The sequence below is a fragment of the Pocillopora damicornis genome, chromosome 3 (genome assembly GCF_964200805.1).
Source record: "Pocillopora damicornis chromosome 3, jaPocDami1.2, whole genome shotgun sequence".
Lineage (NCBI taxonomy): Eukaryota > Metazoa > Cnidaria > Anthozoa > Scleractinia > Pocilloporidae > Pocillopora > Pocillopora damicornis.
Genome location: NC_142672.1, coordinates 446,314 through 462,558, shown reverse-complemented (window position 1 = coordinate 462,558; position 16,245 = coordinate 446,314). Strand labels below are relative to the sequence as shown.

Sequence of the window (16,245 nt, the reverse complement as noted above, 5' to 3'; positions counted from 1 at the left end):
GTTATTAATTTTTGATTAAGCTTCAAGGGACGAAAATCTCCTCTTAAGCACATAGAGGACTGAACCTGGCAAATCGCTGCTCAGGACTAACTGTTAATTTGAGTATTCTACTTGATTTCAAAGAGGCCATCTTGCAAAGCATCTTACGCCACAATTTTACCGTTGAAAGATGGCTATTTTGTTTGTGGGAAGTCGCGGCAGTCGATCTGATGTAATATTTGATCATAAGCATATTTCAGCACGTCTGAATCAACTGAAAATGATACAGGCCCCTACTGAATATTGGATCACATATCATCTGGAACCCTTTCACTAAATATGAGCTTTTTTTCTGTCCCCAAAACAACATACATAAAAGACTCTCAAACGAAGATCACTCGTGTATCGCGTTTTTACTGGATCAGCTGAACGGTGGTACAGTTTATGGCTTAAATTTGCCGTCAATTTTTTCTTCAATTAAAACAAGAGCATCACTCAGGGGTTATCAGGTGAAAAGGCCTATGTTAAGCCGTAGGTATCAATATCTTCATTTCTGTGTCGAAAATACCGTGCAGCGGTTTAGCGAATTTAATTGTCTTGAAGGCAACACGAAATTTCCGCCACTTACTAATTTTGGCGATCTACTTTTCATGCAGCAGACATTGGACAAGGGAGGAGACGTAATAATTAATCGATGAATTGTCAAGTAACAAGACTCTACACTTAGGAAATGTTTTAATAAATTCTATGAATTCTTCGAAGTTAATCCTTACAGCCTAAATGAGCTGACAGAACACCGGAATGAAACAATCAGCTTAGTGCCTACTCCCCTCCCGTGGAGTAAATTTTTCAATTCGACCGTTTTTTGTTTCAGCTTTTCATTTAGTGGGCTTTTTCTGTCATGCTGGAGCTGTTTCTTTTTTCGCGGATCAACAGCGATCCTCAGAGTGTCACCTTTTACGAACTTCCGGATTATATGTTACAGTATGTTGATGTTTTGACGTGTTCAGACCCGAATCACGACCTCATATACTTAAGTTGTTAGAAGACATGAACACCACTTGTTATGAAAGGGAAGAGTGACCCTATGCTGTAGATCTAAAACCCCAAATATATGATGGGAATGTTCTTTTGTGTTTGACATCGCTAAAGCATAATATCCTTCATTTCAACACGTCTGCATTTTTCAAACAGTGCTCTATTGATGACTAATTTTGTTTTATTTGTCCATGTCTCAAATAGTTCGGTGGTAATTAGATTACGTTACTTCTTCTATGTGGGGTGTTGGAATAAAGGGGATATCTGTGATTATGAAATTCCTCGGTATCTAGAAGAAGGGGACACCATCAGGATTTTCAGTAAAAGATTCTAAATCTACAGTAAAACGTTATGAGTTATATCCAGAGCTGATGCCGACAAGCTCTCGTAAGCCAAGTCAAAATGGAGATTTCGTGACATTTTATTCAAGGAGATGCCATTTAAAGTGCTATCATGATAATGGATAATGACGGAGCAGGACAGGATAACAAACAATATATCAAAGACGACCTCAGTTCCTGATAGGAGCAGGGGGAGTCACTGGTGTAGGCTCCGGAGCTGTTCCGGAAACGGCTTATTCAAGGTTGTATTAAATACGACTTTTTCCACCAATTTTTTTTTTCACAGTTAGCAATTTTATTTTCATCTTTTCTTCAAATAATTATTATACGTTCGTAAACCATAACCATTAGGCGTCAAAATTGACAAATTCATCCGTTAGTTGTGAAAAAGTTCATCGAAAAGAATATTTCTGTAAAAACAACGGAAAAATCTTAACCGTTGGCCGTAAATTAGCCAAAATTTTAACCGTTCGCCATGGAAGCCGTCACCTCATTAAGACCCTCTTACAATCTCTCCATTATTGCTTTACACCGCTATGATCACTAGTTTGATCCAACGTAAACCAGCAGAATTATTTGTCTATGGTTGCTTGCTTCGATAGTCTTTCATTTAGAATATTCTGCCTTTTTCTAGACTCCTAACGGTTATCGAACGGAAGTCATAAAATTAGTTCATTAGTTCCGCAATTGGCAATTGACATTAAATATTTTTCATTATTTACACATAGAAAGAGACGATTAAGGCAATATAGGATTCAGAAATGTCATTGATTGATAATAATGACACCATTTTGATCGCACGCAAACAAAGTTTTAAGATAAGAAGCAAAGACACTAAAGAAAGATCAATGTCTGCCTCACTGGATGTCTTACAGTATGACAGGGGTAGATCCCCGCCCCCCCCTTGTAACTTCTATTTAAATTACAAGGTATTCCAAGCACAATTTGATGATGAAGTCTGCTCTTACCTGAATGAACCAGCCAATGGGCTCAAAATAGGTCACCTTTTAATATCAACCGGCGCAGATTAACTTCTACTCGAGAGAATCAGACACAAATTCCAAAGAATGTGTTCCGTAATTTCTGGGATAAAAAATGCACCGCGTGTTCTTCTTTTTACGAGAGTCGTTTCAAAACGACGCTTTTTCCGCAATCGTGACGCTTAATCGCAGTCTATCCATGTCAAAGGTAGTTAACGATCATTAAGAACATAAATAATCAGGCTGAACCATTAGTTAGGGTGACATTCCTTTGATTTGAGATTTTTGGAAAAGGTCAATTAAACATTGCCCCACGGCCCCATGTCGGACTAAAGTGTTGTCATATAAAACACACGTTTTAGATAAATATGGCGGTGTTTGAAACCCCCTGACGTGAACGGCATTAAGCCCCATTTTTGCGGCGAGCATCCCGACATAAACATCGTCAAATTTAAACTGCGGAATACGACCAAAGATACTGACGAACGAAGTCACAACGTCGGTGGATAAAATATACCCTGGCCCGGCACAAAAGTCAGGATAATTTGTCATTTTATACTCCTCTTGACTTAACGACCATTTCCCGGTCCTTTGGACCCGGGGATTTCTGTACACATGTCCCATATAGAGTTTATCTTTTGGAGTTGCTGCTCTGTTTAGGACGGCGATGACGGCCGGGGGATTAATAAAAACATCATCATCCGCTTTGAGTAGAAATTTAAAGCTACAATACCTGGCTGCCCACTCAAAACCCATTTCAATCTTGAGCGTTTGGTTCCAATAGTGTTCGTAATAGTTTGCACGTATCAGATCGCCGTAAAACGCATCTTCACGTTGAAGTAGCTCAGTGTGATTTTTGTCTCGGGACTGGCCGAGCAGAAACACTGTTTTCCAGCGCGTGTTGATGGAGCTGTCAACGGCCCACGTTTGTCGTATTGATCTACGTCTGTCGAAATACGCTGGAGCAGAAGAGACAAGAATAAGAAGGAAATAATGCTGATTGCATTTTGTTGTGGAGGTAAGAGTTGTTTTGTGCTCAAGAGGAAGTCGGTCCTCAATTGTAGATGCTCTGACTGTTCTGTGAGTGCCTTCTAACTCCACTGGCGAACTCTTTGTAATTTCTGTTTTTATTGTAGTTGCTCCTGTCTTTTCCACACTTGCTGGTGTCGGTGTCTTTAAATGCTGTACCTCTGTGTGGACATTTACCGAACGTAATTGTCTCGCTGGAGGAGACGAAACAATTCGCCAAGTCTGGGACCAGTCGCGGAGACAAACTGTTATTATTGCAATTGTGACTGCCACGTAGAAAACACCGGCAATTCTCCTCAATAAACGCTTATTGGAGCGGGTGATATGCAGCGCATGCGAAGGCATCACTGCTCCAGCTCTCCTGTTCACGCTGTTGTTGTCGCCTCTTGAGCCGGTAATATTTTGGGTTATACAAGGAATGTTCACGCAGACGGCTCGCCATGTAAATTCCTAGGTCCCATTATCGCAGATTAGCATGTTTTCGGAAGACGATCTTTTTGCGTATTTTGTTTCAACTCACACTCTCATTACACAAGTTATATCAAGTGTTGATTGAGAAATATCGGTATGAGATCTCTATGATTGTGTCATCACTGTCACGCGAAGATGTTAAATTTGAAACCGTTTTAACTTTGCACCGTGATTTGCACGTGTAAGGAACATTAACACCATCGACGAGGGAAGACCTTGATCAGATCCGCTTTTTACCCACACCCGCCGCAAACATGGAGGTAATATCATTCACACAATTTTCTTCTCATGACCTTTAGTACTTGTGGCTTGAATGTTTAGCAAACGGTTCGTTAAGTTGCTATGCAACCATGAATCAAGCTGCACGCACAGGAACCATGTTATTTCCCTAGTCCAAGTTTCACCAGACTCCCAGAAAAACGCCTTTAAAATTGACGTTAGAAAAATAAGAAATACAAGATTCGAATATGAAAATGTATTTCACTGGGTGTAGCGAATCTTAAATTACCATGAAGTTTCTCATTCGCAAATTGCGCTTACCCCCTTATTCCTTTCTTTTTTTATTTGTTTGTTTGTTGTTTTTTTCTTTAGACTTATTCCATTCACCTTAGTGTTTGCAGGATACTCCTTAGGTAGTTCCTCAGTTTAGCGATTACTCGAGACAAAATTTGCCGACGTTCCAACTAGAAACAATTCTCGTCCGGGATATAAGTGGCATTTATATTATGCCACTGATAGAGCATCGTCTGTTAAAAGTAAAACTTTTCATCCAAAATGTGTACCTACTCAAAAAGAAAAAAGGCATCATTAAGAGGATTAAAAGTGAAACATACCGTCAATTACTCCTTCGTGAAAATGAGAGGATATTTTTTAAATATTGCATTGGAGGGAATGCGCACAATACTCTTCACACCTCACTCCGACTCCGCCCACTTAGTCGCCCACTCTGAAGACACTGCTGACTTGACGATCCTAGGTTCTAGGACATATCTAACACCAAACTCTGAAATGTAATTCTTACTTTCTGTTGCATTGACAATCGTAAGTTTATAAATCAGCTCAAATTCCTTTCGGCACCGCATCTGATCATGACCGCGAACAGGTCAGCCTCTTCCGCCCACACAAACGGAACAAAAAAAAAACATTCTCCCACCCTCCCCCACCCCCTGTCTCGCTCCAACTTGATCCGTTTAGCGAGTAACTTAATTATACAAACATCATAAGCACCGCTATTCCGGTTTGGTTCCAAACTGACAGTTCTGATGACCTAATGGCTTTCTTGGCCCCTCATCATCTTCTAACTTGAACCCCTTCTGTGATTAAATTGAGCCAGCCATTGAAAACAAACTCATTGGTAAAGGAGAAAGGGTGCTGTCACTAGTAATATGCAGCACACATGATGTAGTCATGGCACTGAGTTGTCGGTCAACCCGACAATATTTTTCCTTGTGAAAACGAATAGACAAACGGCGGAGGATATTGCAAACGTGACACTAGCATAATCAATCTTTTTCTTTCCGGACGAGAGATTCTTCTTGTTTCAGTGTTTTGGAATCAATATATTTTATTAAGTAGACTCTTTCACGAGCCGTCGAACAAGTGGAATTTCCGTCCTTTACATGCCTTTAAGTTAACCGGAAATGAAATATTTCTGCGACAATCGAACAACAACAGGCCCTGAGCCATGGCTTACGAGTGGAGTGGAACTATGGGCAACGGCGATTGAGTTTTTACGTGGTTGATCTTTTTAGACGGACAACAAGAGCTCCATTTTTTACAAAAACTATTTTAATCCAGTCTTGCCCCTTAGGATGGGCTGAAAGAACTTAAGCAAATCCCGTTTCTACCCAAATTTTTTTGCTATTATTCCCTCAACGCTGTTTATTTTGGTAGGCTTTCTGTGATCAACGAATAAAGGGGGCAGGTTTCTAAAGAAACTGTGGTGCTGCGTCGGTGGGAGAGTATGACAGGTAATTTAGTGTTAAGAACTGAGTTGAAAACGTAAATTGACCATTATAACGAGATTACATTGATTGTATTTGGGCTGCATGGTCTGATATGTTTTTATCTGCTGTCAACGAGTGTATCCCAAGGCGGACAGTGAAGAGAACTTCGAATGCACCATGGATAAGCGGGGATCTAATTAAGTTGTGTAGAAGAAAGAAAGTGCTTTATAAAAGGGCAAAAAAAACCTGTGCTCTTTCTGATTGGAACAAATACCGTAAATTCAACAACTATGTGAAGAAGGAGTGCAACTCTGCACGTAGGCAATTTATAAACAATCTGGCAGATGAACTAAAGACCGGAAACAGTTCAAAGCCTTTTTGGAACTTTGTTCAATCAAAGAGAAAAGTCAAATGTGATTTAGCGTCCTTAAAGGTGAACGATTCGTATCTTAACGACGACCTGAGCATTGCCAATTGTATGAATTCTTATTTCTCATCGGTGTTTACTGTTGAGGATCACGAAAACTTTCCCGACCTTGAATATATTACAGATGAGAAATTATGTAACATCTTTTGTTCTGCCACGGAAGTTGAGAAATTGCTAAGAAATTTGAATATCTACAAGTCCCCCGGGCCCGACTACATATCACCTCGCATCCTAAGAGAATGTGCTCAAGTGTTGTCATCTCCACTGGCTTTATTTTTGAATACATCCTTCTCTCAAGGTCAACTACCAAGTATATGGAAGTCGGCCCACATCACTCCAGTCCATAAGAAAGGGAGCAAAAATCTCATGGAGAACTACCGCCAAATATCACTGACTTGTATTGTTTGCAAGATTGCAGAAGCTGTGGTAAAGTCCCGTGTGGTCGACTTTTGGTCAGACCTCAATCTTTTTAATCCAGACCAATTTGCGTATCTAAGGGGTAAATCGACGTTGGCACAATTACTTACATGTTACAATGACTGGGCAAAGGCTAGGAATTGCTCGCAACAAACGGATATCATCTTCTTAGATCTCTCCAAGGCTTTCGACAGCGTGCCACACGAGCGCTTGCTGCTGAAACTACAACGGTATGGGATAGACGGCTCTCTACTACTGTGGATTAGAAATTTTTTGACGAATAGAAGGCAGCGTGTAGTGTTAAGGAGCAATTGTTCAGACTGGTCACCCGTGATTTCAGGTGTGCCTCAAGGAACAGTACTCGGCCCAATCCTATTCATTATTTATATAAATGATATTTCGGCAAACATTGCATCAACCGTGAAAATCTACGCTGATGATACTAAAATCTATCGCAAGATCATGGAGCCTGATAAGGATATACCAGCCTTACAGCTGGACTTGAACAAATTAAGCGATTGGGCTAACAAGTGGCAGTTGAGCTTTAATCCTGAAAAATGTGAAGTTATGCGTGTAACGCACAGTAGAGACAGATCCAAGCCTAGTTATTCCCTTGGTACGCAACTAAAATCTGTCGACAGTGCCAAGGACCTAGGGGTCACAATAAACTACGATCTATCTTGGGGTAAACACGTTTCCTACATAGTAAACAAGGCGAACAAAGTGTTGGGTATAATTAGGCGATCACTTGGAAACGATAATCGCTATGCGTTTTCCTGCCTCTTTAAGTCGTTAGTAAGACCTATACTCGAATACGCTGTCCCCGTCTGGAGCCCCTACCAAAAAAAGGATATCGAATCCTTGGAAAAAGTCCAAAGAAGGGCATCTCGGTTGGCATTAAAGCAAAAACGCGGAGAAATGAGCTATGAAGACCGCTGCCGCCTACTGAATTGGCAAACTTTGGAGAAACGAAGAGAGTTTTTATCTCTGATCCAGTGCTACAAGATAGTTCTGGAAATAGATAGTCTTCATTTTTCGGACTTTTTTGAACTTACTAAATGTAATCGAACTAGAGCCAATCACGATTATAAGCTCTACGTAAAAATAGCTATCGTAAATTGCTACAAATTTTCTTTTTTTGTACGGATCGTTAATATGTGGAATAATTTGCCTAAAGATATTGTACACGCAGGATCATTGACTTTATTTCGTAACAGACTAAAGATTTACATGAATATTGATTAAGATGATGGTAAACAGTTTTTAATTATCTGTATATAATGTTTTGATCTTTTTATTCGGGGAATCTTTTATATAGGGTTAACCTCTAGAATATCCCCTTTCGAGAGATACTTTTTACAATTTTATTTTCCTTCTCTTGAATAAAGTATTGTAATTGTAATTGTAATTGTAATTAAAGGCTGAAGTTTCGACCGTTAGCCCTTCGTCAGACTGATTCAATCGATTCAATCGATTCAATCGCTCTGACGAAGGGCTAACACTCGAAACGTCAGCCTTTAATCTCGTTACAATATCAATTTACGTTTTCAACTCAGTTGCTAACACTAAATTACCTTTTTGTGACCAACTTTTCGTCAGTGGTCACCCAGCTCTCGCTCTTCAATCCACTGTGACGTGCTCTGATGGTGGTTAGTGGATAGAGCTATAAAGTAGAGATATATCTTTGTTTACTCCGCATCATTTGTATTTTACAGGTTTTTTTCCGTAGACAGTACGTTTTCTGGTACTCGGCTGCACCATGCAAAATAAACCTTCTAACTCAAACAATAACGTTTTTTGTCAGCTGTCGTGTAGCTGATTTGATCTTCTCCCATGGCCGCGTGGCACTATACCATACCTTAACTGACCTCTCACTAATCAGATATTCGCTGTATCTTGAACTTCTTGAATTATTTGCCTACAGATAAGCCCTGGTCGAATTAAACTAGTGCTTGAATACTTCTGTTCGAATCTGATCACTCATTTGTGTTGTTTATTGCAAGTGGAGAGTCCGATATCGTTTGTAATTTTTTTCTCTACAAGGAATAAGTCAGACAAAATGCCCAATATGAATAATTTTCAAAGTCACATCTATTTGTAAAAAGCAAGAGATTATCTCTTGTCAATAGTACATACCTATAACATAATACTTTTCTTCCATTTGCAACCTTTGAGTTACACAAAAAAACTAATTTTTTCGTTAAACTTCTGTCATCGTCAAAGTTTTCTTTCTTCGTTATATCTGGTTTCATTTAGAAAGGGTATTCATTTAAGGATATGTAAGATCGCATGTTATGACGATCTCTGTTGGCGTGGTTTGGTTCCAATTCAAGAACCACTTTAGAATACTTCAGTATTTTTGTACTAACGAATATCAGATAATTTTGATTAAGGAATTTGAACTCCTTATTTAGACTGCAGAGAGAGGTAATATTGCGCATGAATGTTCTTAACCCTTTCACTTCCAAGATCCAATTAGTAATTCTCCTTACTATCTGCCATACAATTCTTATGTTGTTAGTTCAGAGAATTTGGTATTGGATCAACTAATAATCCCATAATTGATATTCTTCTCTATTCTCATCACCTGCCTGCTTGATATCGTACCGATATTGTAAGGAGAAACTCTGTCTTGGTCACTTGTGGGAGTGAAAAGGTTAATATATAGTATCTTGTCTTTGTTATTGAAGCGATATTTGATGTTGCTAAGAGAAAGTAAAACTCATCAAAGATTTGTCTTGGGCTGATCATTCGCCAAAACGTGCACCAAGATTTTGCAAAGCTTCGTGGGAACATTTACTGACGATCAGTAACCTAAACTGAAGCGCTCGATCTCGACAAACTATATATGAACAGTTCATTGTCTTGTTCCATCCGTGCGAACTTGTTTCCTTTCAGTAAATTCTACACCTGAAAATTTGTACGTGACAATCATATCTGAACACATTATCAGTGTGGCATACTTAGTAATTAATGTGCATCATTATAAAAGGATAAATGGACAATCGATAACTGTCGAGGATCCAAGGCCAATTTCTACTGAGAGCACTCATGGTGCTGTTGCCTAGTGACAAAAGATGATATCGAGGAATCCGTTCTCCAAGTACCGGTGCAACAACATATATCGAATAATTTATGAGAATCGCAGATCATACGAGCTCATCGGCGCGCGCGGGGTCCAATCTTAAATTCGAATACATCTGCCTGAAGATATGAATAATATAAAATCTTTCCTTCTTCGAGAGAATGAAAACTGGCCGTACAGAGTTCTGCCAATAGATGCTTGACACTAACCTCGACTCACAGAAAAGTACAAACGCTATAGTTGCTCCACCCTACACGTGACAGAACACAAATCCTGTGATCGATCAGTTTTTAGTGTAACTATTGGATATTGCTTACAATAAAACATACGTGTCGCTAAGCAAAGGCAGAGTGTTTTGATTAAAGGTATCAAAGGATATTATACTGCTTCAAACTTCTTTAGAACTGAGCTGATGTTATCAGGCGTTTGTTATTTCCGTTAGTTAATTAATTCCTCTTTGAGAGCTCACCCGAATGACATTGTAAAGAGATAGCTCTTCAGAAAGGTACTGATTAAGTGTATTTTTCCGCTTCGCATTTTTAAACCATGTCAGGCATGATAGCCAAAAAATCATCAGAAGCCGTGAACTCCAAGTGAAACCTTCAAATGTGTCTCAAGACTCGGCTCCGCAAAGCAAAAGGATGTGTCTGAGTGATCGAGTGAAAACTGTTTTTTCGTTTTGTATCTGATTGTTTAAAAGTTTGGTGCGATTTTTCTCAGTTGACCCATCGTTGAGAGAAATGAATCGAAACTACCAGAGCCCTGAATTTCTTTACTGAGATACTTGTTTGAAAATTTCTCTGTTACCTACTTCCATGCACAAACCCCATAGGTGATTCGTAAATGGATTCAAACTTAGAGCTGCTGCCTCTTCGGTGGGCAGGACATGATACTTAATAACAAAGAGATACTTAAGCAATTGCTAAATTTTTTAACGATAGTTTTAAAGCGGTTTACTATCCAAAGGCGCTTAGACGTGGTGAAACCTTTTGAAACATTTTATTCATTTCTCTATCTGTGGCCGTTGGCCGGGGATAAACTTGTTAAAGAAGAGGAATGTTTGTTCCACTATCACGAAAGAAATCTCGTTTAACAGTTGCCACTCGGACGTGTCTCCGAGAAGGAATCTCGAGAGGAGGGCGGTGTCCATACAGAGAAGAACTGAGGACTGGAACGGACTTTGTTTGTTCCTGGGGAAAGATCCAGTTAGAAAACTAGTTAAGCTGACACTAAATTGCTTTCTAGCATGCTCTGCAATGTGGGACGCAAGTTATGCTTCGGTTGAGCTGGGAAAATTCCGAGGAGAATAATGTCGTACAATGAAAGATCGGAAAATGTGAAACATATGATGAAGTAATTTTATAGCGCCATATCCAAGAACTCTTAGCGCTTTGTAACATTTTGCTAGGTACTTTGATCACCTCGCATTGTGCTTTTTGAGAAAAATTTGCAGATGTCCCAAATTTCGGAAACAAGGTCAGACCACAACACCGGGAGCTACGTTCCCTATTGTTTGAGATTCTAACCGTGTGGCTTCTTGAATGTCCCCTGCTAATGACCAGTACGGAAAAGTTGCAGACGACGGAACCTACGGTTTTATCGTCGTTGACGAAAAGACGAGAACGTCTAACTATATGCAGACGTCATAGCAAAGGCAGCACTTTTCAGTTCCACCGTTAGCTGTAGCTGAGATCCTGAGTGTTGGTGAAGTCTGAGGCTTTAGCCCCCGATCCCAATCTCTCTCCAACCTGAGCTAACCAGACGGATACGACGAACGTTTTGGGGAAATTATGTCATAGAGATTGGTGAATTTTGTATTCTGAGAAAATTGTTTAAAACTTTGGTCAAAAATCTCTTTACCTCAGAATTAACATTGAGTCCTTGAGTATGTTCTCTGTCGTCCCGGTGAAGCTTACTGCAATAACCTGCCTTTATATGAAATGTTCTGTCGTAAGTTGATATCCTGTCATGCTAAGGAAGAAAGGGCATTTGAGACGGGTATGGGAGGGAAACTTAACGCAACATAACTAAACACAAATCACTTTGGTTTTATCATCTTAGTAAATCTATTAATATGTAAATTGCCATCGTTAAGGTTTCTAAAGATGACGTTTCGAATATAAGTCCTTCGTTAGAGCGAATGACTGACTAATATCTACCGACAACCTGTCTCAGTCAAGGGCAACTTGCAGTAAGGTATCCTCAGTCTAATCGTGTAGCCTTATCGTGCAGGTCATAGAGAGTCCCAAAAATGACCGTTATTGGTGACAGTTACCAGCGCTTCGACAACCTTAGCGGAAGTCATTATCAGAATCAAGTGAAGAGTTGTTTTGTCAGTTGCTTTCTGTACTTAACTTCATACCTTTTGTTTGAAGGATTTGTTAAAGCGAGGCTGAAGAGGTTTGAACCAGGAACACTCAATCATTTGTTCTTACCCATGTGACTCATTAAATAATGATATAATGTTATTTTACACTCAAAAAATAAACTGCTTCTGATGGTTGACTGATGAATAATGCCCAAATCAAGGCTAGTGAAGTGTAACACCATCGTTTTCTAAGGGAACTTCTTCAAAACGTCTCATTCATTGTCTATCAAGTGTGTTAAAGGCGTCCGAAAGACTAACAAGACTAATACCCCATTCATACCAAAGCTTAAACATTTTTAATTTTTTTTTCTTCGTAGAAACTACTGAACCTAATATTTTTTACTTAAATGTGGCACATTATACATGCAAGTTAGCAGGTACTTGAGTCCTATGGAAAATTAAGTTTTTCAGTTCTCTGTTTATGATTTTCATTCAGTAAAAACCAGTTTAACAAACCATGTTTTGCTGGTGTGAATAGGGTATAAGAAGGCTAATAAATTAGAACATTTCCATCTCAACAGGACTGATCTGTAGAGTCACAGCGTGGAAGGATCTCAGGTACTAACCTTTTTGTTTGTGTTGAAGTAGTTTAATGGAACATCTGAACATATATGTCTTGAAAAATTTGTTTTCCAGGCCTTGGAAAGTGCCTCACTGCATTTCGACGTTAGAAGATGCGAGTCTGAAAGGCGTTTTTCTCCCTGAATTGAAAACGAAATGAAACAGTTTCGTAATCAGAAAATGTTAGTCATATCCAAAGAAACTTCCCTGAACGTGTGTTACCCTCATGCTCTCTCGCCATTGTTCCTTGGTTTGTTCAGGAGTGTAAGTTTTCAGTCCATAGTTAGACCTCAGACAGCCTTTCGCTCGCGATTGGTCCATGACACATGCAAGACTTTGGATAAAACACAGCAAAATTAAGCAAACCCTTTGATGACTGTTTTTGTTTGTGACGCTTATAATTGCGTATAGCGCGCGCGTTGAAATGTTTTTATCGCCCATGGCCAAATGAGGAGAGCTGGGACATGCGCACTCACTACTATTAACGGGGATGAAAAATGCCTATTGCTTAAATAATGAAAATATAAAGAAACAGAAGGCGTTTTAAAACAAAGGAGAGGAGATCAAATAATTTTAAAATGAAGAAATGGCCATATTGTTGCGTGGTCTGAGTGAAAGCAAGTTTGCTCCAACCCTCTTTAAAATCAAGCCAGGGAAAACAGGTTTAAGAAGTCCTTTAAAGCAACGAAGTCTATTTCATTTAATTCCATTTAATGCCATTTTAATTCAGTACTGAATGGACTTTCCTTGACGCACCTATAAGCAACGCGGCATGTCCTGGAGATGAGCCTGATATCTTAGTACAACTCGGAGAGATTGGTAACTAAGCTAAAATCCAACATGGCGGCCGAAGTTCCACAACAACCGGTGAAAAAAACTTTATCAAAAAATCTCATGGAAATGAAGGTAATGCACCCTTACATACCTCAAGGTGTTTGTGAGATGTTTACATTTATTTCTACTCTCTGTTTCATTATATTTAGTTCATGAAAAGGAAAGCAGAAACAGACTATCGTCGCCAGCTAGAAGAAGAACGACAGCGTGCCATCGAAGAATCACATTGGGTGCTGAATGGACAAGAACAAGAAGATAGGTTAGGATTGAATATCGAATAGAGGAAAGAGATTTTCCATTTCTGAATTTTGCGTAAGGATGTCAAAGGCTGCTGTTTTGTGCTGAGTTGGCAATGGGTAGTCTCCTCCGCAACCGTTGTTTGGTCTGGATCTCAGTCGCAACGCGCTTTCTCCCTCACTAGATGATAGGTTGACACCCCCGTGGCTACTTCAAATTAAACCACGAACTCCTGTGAATGATGAAAATGTGCCACCACCTCAAAAATTCAATACACTAATCAATGATAAGGCGACGAGAATAGTCAAAATTATCGGTTGGTGGATATAAATTTCATCGTTTGTTCATTCTCCTATCTAATTTACAAATAAATGTATAGCAGCTTTATAGGAGAATTACTGAATCGATCTTGGAACCCAAAGGTGCCTCTGAGCAAAATGTCATAGTTGACTCGAGCTGCACATTTAGTTATGAATTGCTGGCTCTCTAGAGAACCTGCTTAGGAATGAGCATTGTTTTAGGAAAATTGTAATGATAATTATTTTGATGGAAAGGGGTGGTATTGAGACATTTTGTTGATAACAATATTTCAATTGTCAATTCTAGTCATATTGTATTACTTTTTTAGCAAACTAACATCATCAGTAACTTATTGGCCAATTAAGAGTTTCTAGCAGAAGAGAAGTTTTCATCAACTTACTTTTGATGAACCCAAGTGTTTTACACTATTTAAATTTGCCATGAAAATTTGAAATTTTTTTCAGAAGTTGCATTGAATTTGAACCAAGTTATGTACACTGTGAAGAACTTTACCCAAATGGAAGGATGTCTTTTAAAAATTTTAACCCAACAGTTGAAGTGAGTCTCTTCCATATCTATATTTTTTTGTCAAGATGAGGAAATAGTACTCCAGATACAAAATTCAAACCTTATGTCGAAGTATTTAGCTCATTAGTCCCTATTTCCTTTGAAGAAGATGCAAGCTGTAAATTGTTGACAATAGTGAATACCTGGGAGAAAGATGTCCTCACTTACAAGCTAATTAAAGTTCAGTTGTTATGCAAGAAACAGTCATTCACAAAGATCTCTTTGTCAACTCAATAATTTGGAGAAAACAATTGAGGTCATTTAGTGATATAAATATTCAATGAAGTTGAGAGAGGTACAGATAACATCAGCTGGATTTTGTGGACATTTACCTTAGTTTGCTTTTTAAATTGAGGCTCTAACTATCTTGATTTTAATAGATTTTGATAGGATTGGACTTGGGCTTCTGATTGATTTGCATGAGTTTCCCTCTTTGCAAAATAAAAGAAGAATAAGAAGACTGCAGATCTCTTCATGGATAAACAATAAAAAATTGTCACAAACAATGAAATATAGATTGCAAATTCTGCCAACAGAAAATGTTTAAAGAAATGATAGCTGAAGAAGATTTAGCACAATCAGAGGCAAGAGAAAGGGAAGAAACTGTCTCTGATGAGGAGATGGCTCAAAGGTAATTACTGCTCTTATCACAATTTTTTTTACAAGTATTTTGGTTGCCCTAAAGTAATTTCACTTTACATGTTTGAAAAGTGAAAGATAATAGAAGACTTTACAGTTAATTGTAATCTTGATGATCGTTTGATAATAATTATTTGTTTGTAATAATTTCATTTGAGAGATGCCTGTAAAGTAGCAGTAGTAGCTAATAAGTTAACCTTCAACATCAGAGGTGACAATCACTCACTCCTAAATGGTATGCTACCTGAATTAGCCATCTGTCTTTTTTGTTGTTGCTGTTTTTTTTTAACAGATATGAAAACCTTGTGGGAACAGTAGCCAAGAAATTTACAACAAAAAGGAAAAGATCATCAATTGGCACGACTTGTGAACCTGACAGTCCATGTTCAAACCAACCATCAAAGAAAATGAAACATGGATTTATGAAACCCAGAGACTAAAAAAAAGTTGATGATAAAAGTATTGTTCACTAGTTAGCCTGATTGTTGGACAGTTTCAGTTCCCTGTTCTTCAATCTCAGTCAGTGTTGGTCTGTTCAATTATCAGTTTAGGTACTAGTGTATTATCTATACAAGTTTTTACAAGTATAATTATTAGTTTGAAAGAATTATTAGCGGAACAAGAAAGTGCTATGAGATCTTGGGTTGGCATTGTTTTGTTAATTACTGAGATTAATGGATAGCAGATAACATTCTTATTTATTATAAAATGAAATAGTTTAAGCCTTGTTTATAAATATTGTCTACATAGTTTTCTTTTAAACTGACAATTTTTGATCTGACATATAGATTAATAGTGATGAAATAAGCAGTGACACCACACAACAACATTTGTGTCTGTATAAGGCAAGAATTTTAATCAATGTTTTAATGGTTGAATGTGGGGCATTGAGTACTATAGGGTTTCATATATCTTATAAATAAAATCTTGACAAAGTGGTAAGAGGCTTTCAAGTGAAAGTACACCATTGATAAACAGATTTTAGTTGAACTCCTAAATTTAGAGCATGAACAAGAAAAGTCTCAA

At 38.4% G+C, this 16,245-nt stretch overlaps 3 protein-coding genes across 3 annotated transcripts; 1 reads left to right on the top strand and 2 right to left on the bottom strand.

Annotated features, from left to right (window-relative positions):
• Window positions 1–1,629: 1,629 nt before the first annotated feature.
• Window positions 1,630–4,666, bottom strand: LOC113674057 (beta-1,3-galactosyltransferase 5). Its single transcript, XM_027190531.2, has one exon. It carries the CDS (start codon window positions 3,710–3,712, stop codon window positions 2,594–2,596), a length of 1,119 nt encoding a protein of 372 aa, XP_027046332.2. The 5' UTR covers window positions 3,713–4,666; the 3' UTR covers window positions 1,630–2,593.
• Window positions 4,667–10,693: 6,027 nt separating this feature from the next.
• Window positions 10,694–13,014, bottom strand: LOC113674032 (cilia- and flagella-associated protein 90). Its single transcript, XM_027190505.2, has 4 exons — window positions 12,865–13,014; window positions 12,648–12,782; window positions 11,574–11,684; window positions 10,694–10,903 (listed from the first exon to the last, which is right to left on the bottom strand). Exons 1-4 carry the CDS (start codon window positions 12,961–12,963, stop codon window positions 10,757–10,759), a joined length of 492 nt encoding a protein of 163 aa, XP_027046306.2. The 5' UTR covers window positions 12,964–13,014; the 3' UTR covers window positions 10,694–10,756.
• Window positions 12,603–16,161, top strand: LOC113673959 (M-phase phosphoprotein 6). Its single transcript, XM_027190432.2, has 6 exons — window positions 12,603–12,639; window positions 13,373–13,548; window positions 13,626–13,735; window positions 14,478–14,571; window positions 15,117–15,211; window positions 15,512–16,161. The coding sequence occupies exons 2-6, from the start codon at window positions 13,483–13,485 to the stop codon at window positions 15,657–15,659; spliced, it is 513 nt and encodes a 170-aa protein (XP_027046233.1). The 5' UTR covers window positions 12,603–12,639; window positions 13,373–13,482; the 3' UTR covers window positions 15,660–16,161.
• Window positions 16,162–16,245: the final 84 nt, after the last annotated feature.

Coding starts and splice junctions, on each gene's coding strand:
- LOC113674032 (XM_027190505.2), bottom strand. CDS start 12,963: ATGGACCAATCGCGAGCGAAAGGCTGTCTGAGGTCTAACTATGGACTG. Junction 11,685..12,647: donor ACTTCAACACAAACAAAAAG/GTTAGTACCTGA, acceptor TTTCTTCCTTAG/CATGACAGGATATCAACTTA. Junction 10,904..11,573: donor GACTCAATGTTAATTCTGAG/GTAAAGAGATTT, acceptor ATCTTTCCCCAG/GAACAAACAAAGTCCGTTCC.
- LOC113673959 (XM_027190432.2), top strand. CDS start 13,483: ATGGCGGCCGAAGTTCCACAACAACCGGTGAAAAAAACTTTATCAAAA. Junction 13,549..13,625: donor AAAATCTCATGGAAATGAAG/GTAATGCACCCT, acceptor CATTATATTTAG/TTCATGAAAAGGAAAGCAGA. Junction 15,212..15,511: donor GATGAGGAGATGGCTCAAAG/GTAATTACTGCT, acceptor TTTTTTTAACAG/ATATGAAAACCTTGTGGGAA.
- LOC113674057 (XM_027190531.2), bottom strand. CDS start 3,712: ATGCCTTCGCATGCGCTGCATATCACCCGCTCCAATAAGCGTTTATTG.